At 44.5% G+C, this 17,370-nt stretch overlaps 1 protein-coding gene and 1 non-coding gene across 4 annotated transcripts; both read left to right on the top strand.

The window, feature by feature from the left end:
* Positions 1-3,256: 3,256 nt before the first annotated feature.
* Slc25a3 (solute carrier family 25 member 3) lies at positions 3,257-11,003 on the top strand. 3 transcript variants are annotated; one of them, XM_057758026.1, is made up of 8 exons: positions 3,257-3,375; positions 3,601-3,749; positions 4,996-5,120; positions 8,243-8,422; positions 9,115-9,296; positions 9,721-9,893; positions 10,468-10,578; positions 10,665-11,003. In XM_057758026.1, exons 2-8 carry the CDS (start codon positions 3,605-3,607, stop codon positions 10,823-10,825), a joined length of 1,077 nt encoding a protein of 358 aa, XP_057614009.1. In that variant the 5' UTR covers positions 3,257-3,375; positions 3,601-3,604; the 3' UTR covers positions 10,826-11,003. The 3 variants fall into 3 exon arrangements, with proteins under 3 accessions (XP_057614009.1, XP_057614010.1, XP_057614008.1); XM_057758027.1 differs by lacking the exon at positions 4,996-5,120 and adding an exon at positions 5,288-5,409 and having other exon boundaries at positions 3,263-3,379; XM_057758025.1 differs by having other exon boundaries at positions 3,263-3,379.
* Positions 9,407-9,650, top strand: LOC130866697 (small nucleolar RNA SNORA53). Its single transcript, XR_009056380.1, has one exon. It is a non-coding gene; the product is annotated as a small nucleolar RNA SNORA53 (small nucleolar RNA).
* Positions 11,004-17,370: the final 6,367 nt, after the last annotated feature.

The following is a 17,370-nucleotide window of genomic DNA, read 5'->3' as shown; positions in this document are numbered from 1 at the left end:
AAGTCCTACCTGTGTGTCGGAACGCAGGTCTGCTTGCTGTCACATCTGTGGAGGGATTAACATCAGACAGCTGTTTAATGATAGAACTTGGTTGACAAGCAGTCCACTACTCTGGGGAAAATAAGTTCTTTAGCTATTCCTTTGAGACCTTGTTAATAAGTAAATGAAAATCTCATCTGTGTCTTCTTAAGTGTACCTCCCTCATTCTTGTATTTTTTGTGTGCAGCATTGGGCCTTACTTATAAGGGCTGACTTTACCTTAATATATACCTACCTGTAATATTTAGGGGGCAGCAAAATTTAGGAGGCTGTTGAGACAAAATGAAAGTATTTGCCGAGACTTGCAAGTGAAGATCCACATGATAGAGGAAGATGATCATCTAGAAGTTGTTCTCTAACCTGTGTGTGTACATGCGAGCACACATGCACAAACACACCACACACATACACACAAACACACCACACACAAAAAAAAATACATAAAATTTTAAGAAACGGGAGTTTTAATATCTTGCCTAGATAATATTTTTTAAAACATTTTACATTGGGCTGTAGTGGTACACGCCTTTAATCCCAGCACTCGGGAGGCAGAGGCAGGTGGATCTCTGTGAGTTTGAGACCAACCTGGTCTACAAGAGCTAGTTCCAGGACAGGCTCCAAAGATACAGAGAAACCCTGTCTCGAAAAACAAAAACAAACAAACAAATAAAACAAATTTTTACATTTTTATTTTGTGTGGGGGGGCAGTAGGTGCACGTGAGCCATGACACATATGTAGAAACCAGAGGGCAACTTTTGCCAGTCTGTGGGTCAGAGAAACCCAGTGCTGGGTGTCAAGCTTGACGGCAGGCACCTTTCTCTGAGCTATGTGGATGTCCCCCTCCTTTTCTTTCTTGGTGTTGGAGATGGAACTCATGGCCTCTCATACCACTGGGCTGTGTCTCCAGCCCTGGGATGGTTTGACTGAGAAATGTCCTCCATGGTCTCTGGCACTTGTTGCCTTGGTAGCAGTGTTTGGGGGAGGCTGACCAGTCTTGCAGGAGGCCTCATGGACCTTCCGGTAGGCTTGGAGATGAAAAAGCCCTGCCTACTTCCAGTTTCCTCTCTCTGCTTCCTGTTTTTCACTGAAGCTGTGAGCTCTCCGTTTCCTGTTCTTACCGCCATGCCTGTTGTGTGTTGCCAAGCCTCACCATCAGGCCCTCTGTGTGTTGCCTTACATTCCCGCCAGGCCCACTGTGTGCTGTCCCCACCATGATGGGTGGACTCTTAGACTCTATCCCTCTGGAAGTGTAAGCCCAAATAAACCGTTCCTTGTATAAGTTGCCTTGGTCATGATGTTGTATCATAGCATCATTAGAAAAGCAACTAACCCGTAGTTAGCTATCTTTTGGGACCACCAGCCCATAAATGGCATGGAGACTAATTACTAATTATGAAAGCTTGGCCTTTAGCTTAGGCTTGTTCCCAACTAGCTCTTACAACTTAACCTGTTTCTATTAACCTACTTTCTACCACGCGCCTTTTTGCTGCTCCTCCAATCTGTAAGTCCAGTTTATTCCGCGGCTTGCTGGTGTCTCTCCTGCACCTAGATTCTTCTCCAGGTCCTCTCTCTTCCCAGAAGTCCTGCCTACTCTCTCCTGCCTAGCTATTGGCCATTCAGTTCTTTATTAAACCGATCAGAAGACACCTTTCACACAGTGTGATCAAATATCCCACAGCACTAATGTAAGCCTCCCAAGTTCTTCTTCTTCTTCTTCTTCTTCTTCTTCTTCTTCTTCTTCTTCTTCTTCTTCTTCTTCTTCTTCTTCTTCTTCTTCTTCTTCTTCTTCTTCTTCTTCTTCTCTCCTTCTCCTCCTCCTCCTTCTTCTTCTCTTCTTTCTTCTTTCTTCTTTTTGAGACAGGGTTTCCCTGTGTAGCCTTGGCTGTCCTGAACTAGCTTTGTAGACCAGGTTGGCCTCAAACTCACACTGATTCACCTGCCTCTACCCAAGTGCTGGAATTAAAGGTGTGCACCACCACCAGTTGGCAAATTTTTACTTTTTCAAATATTTATTTGTAGTGTGTGTGTGTGTGTGTGTGTGTGTACGCGTGCACGCATGTGTGTGTGTAAGGGTATGTGTGCAGGTGCCTGTGGAGGCCACAAGATGGTGTCAGATCCTAAAGCTGGAATCACAGACTGTTGTGTACTGCCCAAGGTGGGTGCTAGGAACCAAAAGTCAGTGCTTTGAAAGCACAGCAAGCACTCTTAACCGGAGATAGGTCTCTTGCCCTGTTTGCAAACTTGTTAACATCTTGTCAATGTTTCCTAAACTCTGGAATTATTTCTTCTATCCAAGACCAAGTACATAATTTGAAGAACCTAGTACAAAATGAAGGAAAAACGTGGGTTCCCTTATTTGTAAATATTAAGAATTTTAAAATGATCCAGCAGAGCATGAAGCACAGGGGTAGACCTGGTGTCACTCCAGTGGTCAGTCCACGAGCCAGCTGTGTTGGTGGCTTGGGTTAAATGAAAAGGATTAGGAAAGATGAGGTAAATTTCCCAGGAAAATGCTAAAAGCAAGGTATCGAACAGGTTTAATCTCCTCCATGGAATTAGACCACTCCTTGTTGATGTTAGGGTGATGCTGATCTTCCAAATGTCTTAAGCACACCCTGTCCGTCCCTCCAGCGCATCCTAGAGCCTCGAGGAAGGAAGCCTCTATTGACTGTTTCCATGCGACCTGGACATTACTGTGAGGGAGAAGCTCTTTCGGGTATTGCGTGAATTTTCCTGCCAATTCCTTCCACCCTGAACCTGGTGGAAAATTTAGACAGGCCTATCTCTAAAGTCAGCGAGTGGAATTTTTTACAAGAAGTACGAAGGATGGCAGGAATTGAGACATAAGATCTTGTAGCTACGGCCTAGCTTCGATCCATATAGCATATCACTTAAGCATTCCTGCTTTTACAGGTTCACGCCGGCAATCACTTAAAGACTTGTAAAAATTCCTGGCGCCAAGGAGACACACCTGAAGGTGAAGGGACAAAATGGGTAGGTCACCTGCCAGGCCAAGGCCAAGAGTACACTATTTAAAAAAAAAAAAAAAAAAAAAAAAAAAAAAAAAAGCGCCTGCGCAATGCGGATCCTCCTACGCACTGGCGGAGCCGGAAGGGCTGGGGGGCGGCCGGGGGCGGGGATAAGGTTGCTAGGAGGACGCGGTGACGCTCGGGCTCCGCGCTGCTCTCCGCTAATGAGCGGCGCGCGGCGCGGTGACGCCGCGCGTGCGTCACGGTGACGGCGCGCGAAGGGCACAGATCTTCGGGCGGGGAGGACATTCGGCCTCTGTGAGCCGCAGCCTTGCCGAGCGAGCGGTTGAGTGTTCGCCATCTTAGGCAAGTGCGTGCGCCCGGGCCTGGCCGCGGAGGGTGCGGGGCGCAGAGCCCTGGGTCCCTGGTGGCCGCCGTCTTGGCGGTGAGCCCGGCCGGTCTCGGCGTCCCTAGGGGAAGAAGCTGTGACCTCCTCAAGGGCGCGGAGCCGGCATGGCTCGCGGGGGCTCCGGTGACATTGCCCGGGACCGGGGTCTCTCACCTCCTCCCTCTCTCCCTCCCCCGCTGCAGGAGGATGTTCTCGTCCGTGGCGCACCTGGCCCGGGCGAACCCCTTCAACGCGCCGCACCTGCAGCTGGTGCACGATGGCCCCTCGGGTCCCCGCAGCCCCCAGGGCCCGACCCGGCGTTCCCGCCACCTGGCCGCCGCCGCCGTGGAAGGTGAGGTCACACCCTGCCCTGGGTGATCGCCGGTCCCGTGGTGACCCCCCCTGCTCTGCCTCCCAGGCCCGGGCTGGAAGTGGGGGGACGACGCGCCGGCCCTGGACCGGAGCACCGGTCTCTGTCACTCGCCCTGCCCTGGGATGTCAGCCCTGACGCCGTAAGCCTCCGTCGGATCCTTGGCCCTCCCTCAAGGGCGTGGAAGGGCCCAGGCCCAGCGCCACTCAGTGACCTCTATGTCCCCGAGGGAGTAGAGGCAGAGGCGGTGACCAACTTCTTTATCTCCCCCGTGAGCCCGCTTGGTCAGCCAAGTCAACTGGGTAAAGTCTCCTTTCTGACCACTGGCCAGCCAGAGTTGCAACTCCGTAACCTCTAATTTGATTTGCCTCGATTTTGTTTTTCCCTTTATGGAAAAGGACCCCTTTGCGATCATACTTTCCAGGTTTTTTTGGTTAGCCGATAGGAAGTCATCTTTTCATGTGGTTGTGTGTGAGGTGATGGGAGGGGGTCTCTTGCTTTTGGTGCCACTGGGGAAGGAGGTGACTTGCAGATTATAAGAGGTGACGTCCCTCTGAGGTTATATTCTGGGATTCGAGGTGGTTCATTTAACGTAATTGTGGTGCAGAGAAACCTGAAAACTGACGTGTAGGAGTCCGGAGAAGTTCTGTAAAACAGAAAGCGCCCCCCCCCCCCCCCCCCCCGTCATTCATGTGCGCCTGCTGTCTTAAGTGTGAACCGAAAAGCCCTTCCGCTTTTCCGTTTTATTTCTTGCCATTTTCCTCTGATTTAAAAAAGCCAAAGCAAATATTTGTGTGCTTAACGTTTCTGACTTCAGGAATTAAGCATATGTTGGTTAATAGCCGGGGTAAACGTTAAAGTTAGCAGGTTTTGCACGTGTCAGATGCTCTTTTTGAGTTTGATTTGTTCCTGGTCCTCTTAGCAACTGCGTGTAGTTGAAGTTACCAGCGCAGGAAGTTTTAGTAAGTCGTCAAATTAAGAGGCAGTTGATATCTCACAGATACACTGACTAATCATTTTCAGTGATCTGATTTGATAGCGACTTTCTTGCAGTTTACTTATATAAGAATTCCTCTTTCCAGCTAATCGTAGCTGGTGCTAAAGCTGCATAGTAGTTATGATTCTTTTTCAAAAGAAAATAGAGTATTTTTTTTTTTTTTTTTTTTGGTTTCCCCTGGATTTCTCAATCTCTGCAGAAATAATTGATTCTTTTTCTTCAATCAAACAGAGCAGTATAGCTGTGAATATGGATCTGGCAGATTCTTTATCCTCTGTGGAGTTGGAGGAATAATTAGCTGTGGCACAACACATACAGCATTGGTTCCTCTAGATCTGGTTAAATGCAGAATGCAGGTTTGTGTTGCATGCTGGACTAAAGCATTGTTGAAACATGGTTGCTAAGTTGTAAGATATAGACTGCTACTAACAAGAGGAATGGAACCCTAACCACCCAGGAGGTAAGTTGGCGAGCACTAATACGAGTGTAAATTAAATGCACGGTGTGTCTTGTCTTATTACAGAGTACAGTTGTGAATTTGGCTCCATGAAGTATTATGCACTGTGTGGCTTTGGTGGGGTCTTAAGTTGTGGGCTGACACACACTGCTGTTGTTCCCCTGGATTTAGTAAAATGCCGCATGCAGGTTTGTATTGGCATGAGTGGTTTTATTTCTATTTATTCAATATATTTGTTTTTATTGTTTATTATAATTTTATTGCATAAATAATATTTATATGTTAGCATGTGGGTGGGTGTGTATGGAGGTAAATAGACAGTCTTTGGGAGCTGGTTTTCCACTTACACCAGTTAGAACTGGACTGTTCCAGGTTGTCAAGCTCGTAGGCAAGCGCCTGCTAACTTAACTGGCATGGATGTTTTGTATGTGTGATTTATCTTACTAATTAAAATTGTTTTAAACTAAGCTGGGCGGTGGTGGCGCACGCCTTTAATCCCAGCAAAGGCAGGCCTCTGTGAGTTCGAGGCCAACCTGGTCTACAGAGCGAGTTCCATCCAGGACAGGCTCCAAAGCTACAGAGAAACCCTGTCTAAACCTCCCCCCCCCCAATTGTTTTAAACTAAAACGTAATTATGTCACTTCCCTCTTCCTTTGGTCCCAACAACCTCTTTCACGCATCCACTTCCCTCTCAAATTGACGGCCTATTTTTTTTTTTTTTTAACTGTTGTTACGTATTATGCTGAAGAAGGAACCAAGGCCTTAAGTTTGTGTGCTAGGAGCACCCTCAGCCACCAAGCTGCATCTCCAGACTTTTGTTTAGTATTGAAAAGGGTTTGTTTTTACTTTGTTTGTTTGGGTGCTTTGCCTACGCTTATGCACCACGTGTGTGCCTGGTGCCCAAGGAGGCCAGAAGAGAGCATTGGATTCCCTGGAACCTGGGGTACAGATGGTTATAAGCTGCCGAATGGGTGCTGAGAATCAAACCCAGATCCTTAGGTGGCTGAGCCGTCTCTCCACCCCAGTCCCCGCTGTTTAAAGAGCTTCACAAACACGGTGCAAAGGCCTCACAACTACTGAATTCAGGAAGCAAATTCCTAGTTCCTTTTAAGCTTTTTAAACTTTTATTTAAGTATGTGAATGCCCAAGGAGGCCAGAAGGGGTGTCACATCTGGAGTTAGCAGTGGTTGTGAGTTGCACCCATGGGTGCTAGGAACTGAACTGCTGGGCGAGCGATAGCAATATGGACTCAGCTTCTCTGGTTGTCTTTGCATGCGCCTCTCACGTGTGGGTGCTTTATTAATTGTTCTTGTTATAGCTGCTGGTACTCAGTTCTGGCCAGAGGTCTTTGTCAAGGCCTACTTGTTTTAAAACCCTAAGTAGTCATTGCATAAGTATTTTATATATCAGAATGGGTAATCAATCTTCATGTGTTAGGTGAAGTAGCCTCCTGTCCCTTGATATTGATAACCAAGGCAAAGAACATGTCCAGTTAGCGAAGAAGTTCTTATTGTCTTCATAGGAAAAACTTGCCTCTTCTATATTTATTTTTATTGTTTGAGATATGAGATACCTTATTAAATTTAACTATTAAAACAAAAGTAACCAAACATTAAAAATGTATTTGTCCCAAACAGGATTAGAAGTGTCCTTACCTAAAAGAGAAAGGAAGGTGAAATATTAGGAGGGCGAGAGGAAGGTGTTGCATTCCAGCCCTTCTAGTGCTGGCAGAAGTAGTGAGATCAGTGCCCTTTACCCACTGGGTATTACTTGGATAGATAGGAAGTGTAGCTTCTCTGAAACGTGCATGTCTTTGGGACTGAATTTAATTTCTGAAGTGAAAGAGATTGTTAGATGCTCTACCTCTAAAAATTGTATTTAGTTAGGTAATCTAATGTTTACAAAGGTCATAGTGCAGTATAATCTATTTACATATTTAGGCACTAGCTTTCAATTGTTTAAAAAGGTAGTGTTAGAGCCGGGCGGTGGTGGCGCACGCCTTTAATCCCAGCACTCGGGAGGCAGAGGCAGGCGGATCTCTGTGAGTTCGAGGCCAGCCTGGTCTACAAAAGCTAGTTCCAGGATAGGTTCCAAAACCACAGAGAAACCCTGTCTCGAAAAACCAAAAAAAATAAAAAATAAAAAAATATATATATAAAAAAAAAAAAGGTAGTGTTAGGTGTGGTGGGTGGCACATGCCCAATCCCAGCAGTTTGACGCCAGACTGGGCTGTATAGTGAGAGAGATCCTGTCTCAAAAGAGAAAAAGGTAGTAAGAAGTAAAAACAGTTTTATTTCTTGTTGTTGGGATTTTATAGCTTTGACTGCAGGTTAAGTATAACTTAAAGGAAGCTAGACCTTGATATAGAAGTTGTTTCTACTTATAAAGACAATCTTAAGTGAGCCTGGGAAGTGGCGGCTCATGCTTATAATCCGGCACTTGGGAGGCAGAGGTACCAGAATTGATTGTTGTGACCGTAAGCCAGCCTGGGATAGAGACCCTCTTTTAACCACCCAAATCTTACCAGTTTAGCTGGAAAGATGGCTCAGTCGGTAAAGTTAGGTTACTGTGAAGAGTTCAGTGATATCCCGAGCACCTGTGTAAAAGTTGGGCAAGTCTGTAATCCCAGTGCCAGGGAGGATGCAGGAGGATTCCGCGAGTTTGCTGAACAGCTGGCCTGAGATAGGCACAGTAGTGGAGAAGATCCCAGGGTGGAGATTTTCCCAGCATCAACTCTTGGTCTCCACATATATGCACATAGAAGCATTACACTCATACATATACCACACAGATTTTTAGAAAGCAGAGGTATTTAGCTTCTATTAAACTGAGAACTGACATATACCTTTTTTGTAGTTATTAAATTTTAAAATCAAAAAGAAAAATATAGAAAAAGGTGTGAAGTGTTAGATATTTTTACTTTTTTTAAAACTCATTGTAAAGAACTTGCAAATAAAAACTTCCACATAGCTAGATAGCTAACATAGCTCTTTGAATTTTATTAATGTTTCTCTTTTAAAGGTGGACCCTCAGAAGTACAAGGGCATATTTAATGGCTTCTCCGTCACCCTGAAAGAAGATGGAGTCCGTGGTTTGGCGAAAGGGTGGGCCCCGACTTTTATCGGCTACTCCATGCAAGGGCTCTGCAAGTTCGGGTTTTACGAAGTCTTCAAAGCCTTGTACAGCAACATGCTTGGTGAGGTGTGTGGTTTCCTCTGACTCTAAAAGTCCTCAGTGTTAGGCTCAGACGGGATCTTGTGCTTTTTGTTTGCCTTACCTTGTTTCATAGCTCAAGAAATGGCCCAGAAATAGTGAGCAGCCTGTCTCAAATCATAGAGATAGGATGAAAAGATATATTTCATAAAAATTCTATGCTCCTCTTAGTATGCTATGTTGAATTTCTAGATAAGTGTGGTTGGTGTGTGTGTGTGTGTGTGTGTTAGTGTAAGAGTCTAGGGTTATGTAGTGTGAGATTAACTGTATGTGTCCCATAGCTATTCAGAACATGTACATCGTATATAGTATATGTTTGTAGTTAAACATTTGGTCATGAGCCTGAGAGACAATAGAAATTTATTCTGATACTGTTGTTTATAGACTCTGTAATAAGAAGAGTTCAGACAGGTCAGGTGGGGGTCGTGTGTACCTGTTATCCTAGAATAGTTCAGACCGGTCAGGCGGGGTTAGTGTATGTACCTGTCATCCTGTCACTCAGGAGGCAGGAACAGAAGCCAGCCTGCCCCATATAACAAGGCTAAAGTGGCATAGACTGATGGCGTTTGTCTTAAAGACAAGGGGAGAGGAGTATTTTCAGGGTCTGGAGTGCTGTCGTAGAAGGGGGCACTGAAGTAGCCTGAACAGCAGCGGTTCACATCTGCGTCTTCTGATTCCAGGAAAATACCTATCTGTGGCGCACATCACTATATTTAGCTGCTTCTGCCAGCGCTGAATTCTTTGCTGACATTGCCCTGGCTCCTATGGAAGCTGCTAAAGTTCGGATCCAAACCCAGCCTGGCTATGCCAATACATTGAGGGAGGCTGTTCCCAAAATGTATAAAGAAGAAGGCTTGAATGCGTAAGTCACCGTTCATCAGTCCGGAAATGAGTTGATGCCTGTCTAAGATCTGTTGGCTTGTTAAAACATTGCTAGTTAAATTGACAGTTAATTTGCATGTTCTGTATACCAACATGCTTCCTTAGATCCACCTTTGTGGATGGATCTTGAATTGAGTTCTGCTTGTAAACTTCTTGTTTCTTGTAGTTCCAGTTCAAGAAACATCCAGCAACTTTGTTGGTTGTACAGTCAAAGGTGCTTGAGTCATTGGCATGTGAGATCAATATACCTGCATGGTAGTCGTAGGTTCTGACGGAAATGACTGCATTATGCTGTCATGTGTTACCGTCAGGACTCGACTGGTGTGCGGATACTTGTGTGGCTGATGGAAATCCCTACTAGGTTAATTTAGGTGCCTGTGTAAATTAGTGTCCTGATCTCCTAGGTTCTACAAAGGTGTGGCTCCTCTGTGGATGAGACAGATCCCCTACACCATGATGAAGTTTGCCTGCTTTGAACGTACTGTTGAAGCATTGTACAAATTTGTGGTTCCTAAGCCCCGAAGTGAATGTACAAAGGCGGAGCAGCTGGTTGTGACATTTGTGGCAGGTTACATAGGTATGACTTACTTACATACTTACTTATTTACTTAGTTATTTATAGGCAGGGTCTCACTATATAGCCCTGGCTGTCCTGGAACTCACTATGTAGACCAGATGGCTTTAAACTCGCAGAGATCCCCCTCCCTGTCTCCCAAGTGTTGGCATTAAAGGTGTGCACCACTACACCCCAGCTGGTATGAATTATTTAGAACACACTTGTCCGTGAAATTAAGGACAAAAAGTCTTGTTTTATAGCTCCTATTACTATTATTATACCACTATTATGCCTGAAAATGCATCGGTCTGTCTTACAGTCATCTGTCTCCATTTCCAGGGGATATGATGCCCTTTTGTGATCTGCGGGCTTGCCATTTGTGGGCGTACCAGACATGAATGTGGTATATGCATATATGCATGCAGGGAAAATACTCTCACGTGTAAAAATGAATAAATCTAAAATTAAAAAAGATTTAAATAATAAAACTAGAGAGAACAATGTAGTGACACATAGCTATGATCCTAGCACTTGGGAGGCTGAGGCAGGACTGGCTGTGAATTTATCTTGATTTCCCCCTCCTTCTCTCCCTCAGCTGGAGTCTTCTGTGCAATTGTTTCTCACCCTGCTGATTCTGTGGTCTCTGTGCTGAATAAAGAGAAGGGGAGCACGGCTTCCCAGGTCCTGCAGAGACTGGGCTTCAGAGGTAAGATGGCTTCCCCCTAAGGAAGAGCACTGCTTGGGGAGGGGGCGCTCCTCCACCCGTTCACGTTTATTTCCTCTCTGCACCAGGTGTGTGGAAGGGCCTCTTCGCCCGAATCATCATGATTGGCACTCTGACTGCACTGCAGTGGTTCATCTACGACTCCGTCAAGGTCTACTTCAGGCTCCCTCGTCCCCCTCCACCTGAGATGCCAGAGTCTCTGAAGAAGAAGCTTGGGTTAACCGAGTAGATAGTACATCAGAGAAACATGGACTGAATCTGCTTGTTGATCAGTGTTGAAGAAAGTGCAAAGGAACTTTTATATATTTGACAATGTAGGAAATTGTCTGTTCCTGATATAATTACTGTAGTACCCTTGCTTAAAGCAAGAGTTTCAAACTTACTGCTAAATAAACCCATCCACTCAAGATGTCTGAGTTTTGTAATTTTTTTTTTTTTTTTTTGGTTTTTCGAGACAGGGTTTCTCTGTAGCTTTGGAGCCTGTCCTGGAACTAGCTCTTGTAGACCAGGCTGGCCTCGAACTCCCAGAGATCCACCTGCCTCTGCCTCCCGAGTGCTGGGATTAAAGGCGTGCGCCACCACCGCCCGGCTTGAGTTTTGTTATTTTAAAAGCTGGTATTGAGCTGGTGCAGGCCTTTAATCCCTGAGTTCAAGGCCAGCCTGGTCTACAGAGCGAGTTCCTGGACAGCTCAAAGCTACTCAGAGAAACCTTGTCTTGAAGAAATAAAACTTAACAAAAAATGTAGTGCTGGAAAAAAAAGTAGCTTGAAGAATTAAGACATCCCTCGAGGAAAACAATGTAAACTAACCATTGGTATTATTCCTAAATTATCCCTCACTCGAGGAGGTCCTGTATTGAAGTTTTCAAAGCATAAGCACTCTTTCGTGGTTTTATTTTGACAAGTTAATTTATACAGTTTTACCTTGAAGTCCTTGGTTATTTGGAGAGGGCTGACAAACTATATAAGGTGTATCTGTGGGGGGGGGGTGGGGACTGGATTAACTCAGGAATTCTGTTGAGACAAGGGTTTCACTTTCATCTCCCTGGCTGCTGATCTGGAACTCAACACAGGCCAGTCAGGTGATCCTCCCTCAGGACACAGCTTTCTGGGATTACAGAGAAGAGCCACTACAGTTTGCAAGGATTGCAATAGTCAGAAATGCGCTCTCTGCAATTGCGCTTTCTAAGAACATGGAACTAAATTTAGGAGCTGTGCATCTAGTCAGTTGTGTGTTAATTCCTTTTGCCATCACCTTACACCTTTACTGAAGAGAGAAAGGAAGGGTTATTGGGTGTGAAACTTTCAGTTGAAACTTAGGCGTTTACTGGGTCTACCAGATGGTCACTGTGATACTAGCGTCAGCCGCATGCCTTCGTTGCTGCCATGTCACAGAACCCCAAAGTTAGGCACAAAGTCTCAATCATTTTGAAGTTTTGGGTCTTCAGCTTTTCATTGGTCTGGGTGGAAAGGATCCCTGCCAGCATATTTCATTAGTGACTGTCTAGAATGTAGCTCCAGGGCAGCTGGGCTTGGCATTTAAGGTCCAGTGAAGGCAGAAATGGAGCTATTTAGGACTTGACTGCTTCAGAGTCTTCTAGCAAAACTTCCTCCGTTTGACAAATCCCAGATAAAAGGAAAGAAAGGAAAACTGATTTTTTGTTTGTTTTTGTTTTTAAACAGGCCCTCCATATATTCTGACTGGTCTTGGACTGACAGACCTGTCTTCCTGAGGACCGTTTATTGAAGGTGTATACCACCATACCTTGCCCAAAACCAAATGTCTTGCTGGGAGGGTAAGAACGAGTGGAATTGGAAATAGAAATAGATTGGTACAGCCAACCCAGAATAATCAAGGACCTAAGACTACTCAGGGCACACAATTAGCCATCTTACTGAAGAAGCACTTTCCGAATGGAGGAGTCATGAGCAGACATCATTTGTGGGTGTCAGTGCGAAGCAGTCTGTGTCCAAGCTGAGAGAACTGCTCTCTCCAGTTAGAGTTCAAACCATTGCTGATTGCCACACAAGCGTTTGCTCCTCAAAATCCCAGTAAAATGTCCACTTAAAACTGTATTCAATGGGTACGTCTGTGACCTCAGCACTTGTGAGATGGAGGCAGGAGGATTGCTAGCTTGAGGCCAGTCTGGGTTTCTTAGAACCTCTGATTTCAGATGCACTAATAAGTGTACTAATAAGAAGTAGGCAAATCTAACTTAATACATGTGCTGTTGAGGGTGTTTCCTCTTTTTTTTTTTTTTTTTTTTTTAACATTTCATTTAATCACATGTGTAACGTCCATTCTGTAGAGAGAACATCTCTGAGAAAGGAGTACATGAGATTGGCAGGTCAGCTGAATTGTGTTGGAACTAAAAGACAGGTGTCTATACTAATTTCCAGAAGCTCCAAAGATAATAATTTTATGAGCAATTAAGATCTCAAAGTCTGATTTTGCTAGATTGTTTGCACTGAGTGTAACAAAATCAAACTGATAAATGCTTGTGTAATGAGTTGGTCATATTTTAACTGGGCTTATTAACATTTCTGTGATACTGGAGAAGGGTCCAAAGTGTGCTGATGAGTCAGGAAGTCTTGCCATTAACTTGGGAGTTACATGTTGCTTCCTTTGCATAGGAAACTGTATGGTTGTTTCCATAGTTTTTTATTATTAAGGAAAAAAAATCTTCTGTTTAAAACCTCAAGTACTGCACGGTGCCAAGACAGCCAGGGCTACACAGAAAAACCAAAAAGAAAAAAGCAAAACAAGTCTACAAGAGCTAGTTCCAGGACAGGTTCCAAAGCCACAGAGAAACCCTGTCTCGAAAAACCAAAAAAAAAAAAAAAAAAAAGAAAAAAAAAAAGAAAAACAAAACTGACTTTTATTGGTTTTGGAACAAAGTTTCTAAATAGCCCTGTCTATCCTGGAACTCACTGTGTAGACCAGGTTAGCCTTGAACTCAGAGACCCACCTGCCTCTGCCTCCTAAATGCTGGGATTAAAAGCTTCCACAATCACACCTAACAAGAAACAAACTGATTTTAAATTTAGAGGAATCTATAGTTCACAGTTGAGTGCTATGCCTTTCTTGAAATATTAAAGAGATATATAAGTAAGTTAGCTTTCTTTAGATTAATACAGCGGTGACTCCCAACCACAAGATTATTTTTGTTACTATTTCATAACTAACTTTGCTGTTAAGGGTTGTAATGTGATACCTACCTGTTTTCTAATGGTCTTAAGTGACCAGTGTTGGTTAGAGAACAGATGCCCTAGAGACTGAAGTGTGACCTGGCAAGTTTCCACAGTGTAGCAATTCAACATTTTCCTTCTCCCCTCCCCCCTCTGAGAGATGATTTCTCTGCTTAACAGCCTTGGCTGTCTTAGAAGTTGCTTTGTAGACCAGGCTGGCCTCACAGAGATCTTCCTGTCTCTGCCTCCCCATTGTTGGCATTGAAGGTGTATGTTGAGTGCTAAGAATGCAGCAGTCACAGTAAAGCTTGAATATATATATATATATATATATATATATATATATATATATATACTAAATGACAGTTTGGGTGGGTCTCCTATATAAAATACAGTTTCTGTCCAATACTGTGGACAGAATTTGGTGTCGAAATCAGTTGGCTTGCTTTAAGCGATGCAGTGATTTGAAGATAGAGCATTCTCGACATGAGAAGCAATACCATTCCAAAACCCAAACCTCAGTACTTTGCCCAACTTCTCACAAATGAACAGGCACTTGTGCCCAGCACTCCTGGATGAACTGTTGCTGATTTTATTGACTGCACATCTGGCTTGATTTGAAGTGTTTAAGGACATGCCACAGAAAGGCAAAGCAGCATCAAGACTAATTGCAGGAGGGTATTGGGAAGCACAGCCAGAGTACGTGATGAACCTGAGTGGAATGTCTCTATGACTCGCTTTTGTGTTCCTTTCACACATGTAGTGAACGTGTACCAATAAAAATTTTAAAGATCAGACAAGTGAGAAAAAAAAAAAGCGACCTCTCGGTAAGTATTGAAGTAATTTTCCACCGATAGGCAAGAACATAAACAAAGGAGGACCAGGTATCTATTATGACATGTACATCTTTAACATTGTCAAAGGGGCCATAGTGTAAAACATCCATCTGCCAGATGGCGTTAGGCAACAGAACCCGGGGGATAACCCCTGCACATTGAAGCAGTCCTAGGGGTAAGGGAGGCACAAGTGGCACATGCCTGGGACAAATATTTACATTGGGAAACTGGTAATTTTGGAAGAAGTCTATATAAATTCTGTGGAGACAGATGGAACTGCTGGTGAAGAGCCCTGGCTTTCTCTAGGAGATCCATACTGGCTGTTAATATGATGGTGTCTGTGCCCTCATTTCCTTGAGTCAATATTCTGGGTAATTTGGAGTGAGATCTAATATGTGACAGGTATCAGAGCCCAGTCCTCTGAAATAAGACATCTTGGATGAGCAGCACGGTGTTGGCAGTGGGGATCAGTGAGCCTCTGACTTGAGAGAGGGCCAGCACACAAACTGCCTGCACACAAACTGCCTGGACAGCATACTGACTGTCAGAAACAATCTTAACGGGCTGGGTCTGGTACTCCACGAGAACTTTGAGAAGGGCCAATAGCTCACCCAATTTTTTTTTTTTTTTTAAAGATTTATTTATTATGTACACAGTTTTCAGCCTCCATGCCTGTAGGCCAGAAGAGGGCACCAGATCTCATTACAGATGGTTGTGAGCCACCATGTGGTTGCTGGGAATTGAACTCAGGACCTCCGGAAGAGCAGTCAGTGCTCTTAACCTCTTGAGCCATCTCTCCAGTCCTAGCTCACCCAATTGAATGGAACCAGGGTTAGGGATAATATATGTAACATCTTTGGAGCCAGGATGCTGAATAAGAAAACCACATCTGTTTTTATTGGAATCTGAAAAGGCTAGGGTGTCATAGGGGATGAGAGTGGAAGAGGGGACTGTGTGGGGCTGTGTCTTGATTGGAAGTATGGGGAGTCCTACCAAGACCTTGACCGCCCCCCCCAAATGATTGTCAATAGTTCCTGCAACCATTTCCTGAAACAAGAGTCTGCCCAGAGGGATTGGGTACTCTTTAAACAAAAGGGGAAGACAAGTTTATCATAAAGTACTGGAGGCTGCCACCATCTTGAATCTATTAATTGTGTTTTTACGCTGATGTCTAGGTTCCTGGGCTTGGCATGATTATAGATCTAGATGCTGGTTTCTGGATTTGTCTTTGCTGGGTGGGTGTTTCGTTCCTTGGTTTGTGTTTCCTCTCTGGATTTGTGGAGTGTGTTGGTGGCTGTGTGTTGTTTGTTTTCCTGGTCTGCTCAGTTGGTGTGTTCACGGGGTTCCTGGAAGCTGGGCTACTGGGATGAGTTGGGGGAAGGAAGGTTGAAGAAGAAGGTCTTTGCCATCCGTCGAGGTCAGAGAGGAAAGAGACAGCAGCAGGTTTTCTGTTACAGAGCTGGGGATGAGCCTGGGGGTGGGGTGGAAAGCAGGAGAGGTGTGGCTCTGCCTTCCCTGGGAGGAGCAGCCCTTGGGCTACCTTCTTGAGTTGGGGGTTGGGACAGAGCAATGAGGGGGAACAAGATTAGAAGGGGAAGATTGAAAACGAGTAGTAAAATTCCAATATTTTCTTTTTTCTCTATTCTTATTCTTATTTCTATTTTTTAAGATTTATTTATTCAAGCCAGGTGATGGTGGCACACACTTATAATCCCAGCAGAGGCAAGGGAGGCAGAGGCAGGAAGATCTCTGAGTTTGGGGCCAGCCTGGTCTATAAAGTGAGTTCTAAGACAGCCAGGGCTACACAGAAAAACCTTGTCTTAAAAAAAAAAAAAAAAAGGAAGAGAGAGACCAGAGTTATTTATTCATTTGACAGATCCTCTTTTCTCCCTCTGTTCTCCCCAGATCCAATCCCCCAGTCTCATCTCTATCCTTACAGCAGAACATCTGTGGCAGCCTTCCCTGTACCCCCATTTCCCATCTCCTGTGGACCCCACAGATTCTCCCCCTCTAACCTCCCTTCTCTATTCATCACTCTTATCCTTTTTTAATTTTAATTTTGGGAGTGTTTAAAATATTTACTTCAGGAAAATAATGTTAACAAAAGCCTGACTTAGTGACACATGCTTTTTCTTTCTTTCTTTTTTTTTTTGTTCATTGGTGTTTTGTCTGCATGTGTGTCTGAAGGTGTTGGATCCTCTGGAACTGGAATTACATAAAATAGCGAGATGCCATGTGGGTGCTGGGAATTGAACCCAGGTCCTTCAGAAGAGCAGCCAGTGTTCTTAATTGCTGAGTCATCTCTCTAGTCCTGGCACAAGCTTTTATCCCAGCACTTGGGAGACATAGTCAGGTCCGAGTTTAAGGTCAGCCTAGTCTATAGAGTGAATTCCAAGACAGCCAGGGATACTCTATTTTAAAAAGTCAAACAAACAAACAAACAAAAAGAATCACAAAATGCAGACTGAACACTGTATACACAATAAGTAAAATAAATCTTTCTTTTCTAGACAGGGTTTCTCTGTGGTTTTGGAGTCTGTCCTGGAACTAGCTCTTGTAGACCAGGCTGGTCTCGAACTCACAGAGATCCGCCTGCCTCCCGAGTGCTGGGATTAAAGGCGTGCGCCACCACCTCCCGGCCAATAAATCTTTTTTAAAAATTCCTTTTTTTCTTTTATGTGTATGAGTATTTCTCCCTGAATGCATGTCTGTGTACCATGTGAGTGCCTGGTGCCAGCAGAGGCTACAGG

The sequence above is a fragment of the Chionomys nivalis genome, chromosome 25 (assembly GCF_950005125.1).
Source record: "Chionomys nivalis chromosome 25, mChiNiv1.1, whole genome shotgun sequence".
In the NCBI taxonomy this organism is placed as follows: Eukaryota; Metazoa; Chordata; class Mammalia; order Rodentia; family Cricetidae; genus Chionomys; species Chionomys nivalis.
The sequence above is the reverse complement of the archived record's forward strand: the minus strand, read 5'-3'. Positions and strand labels throughout refer to the sequence as shown.

Coding starts and splice junctions, on each gene's coding strand:
- Slc25a3 (XM_057758026.1), top strand. CDS start 3,605: ATGTTCTCGTCCGTGGCGCACCTGGCCCGGGCGAACCCCTTCAACGCG. Junction 9,894..10,467: donor ATTTGTGGCAGGTTACATAG/GTATGACTTACT, acceptor TCTCTCCCTCAG/CTGGAGTCTTCTGTGCAATT. Junction 10,579..10,664: donor GCAGAGACTGGGCTTCAGAG/GTAAGATGGCTT, acceptor TCTCTGCACCAG/GTGTGTGGAAGGGCCTCTTC.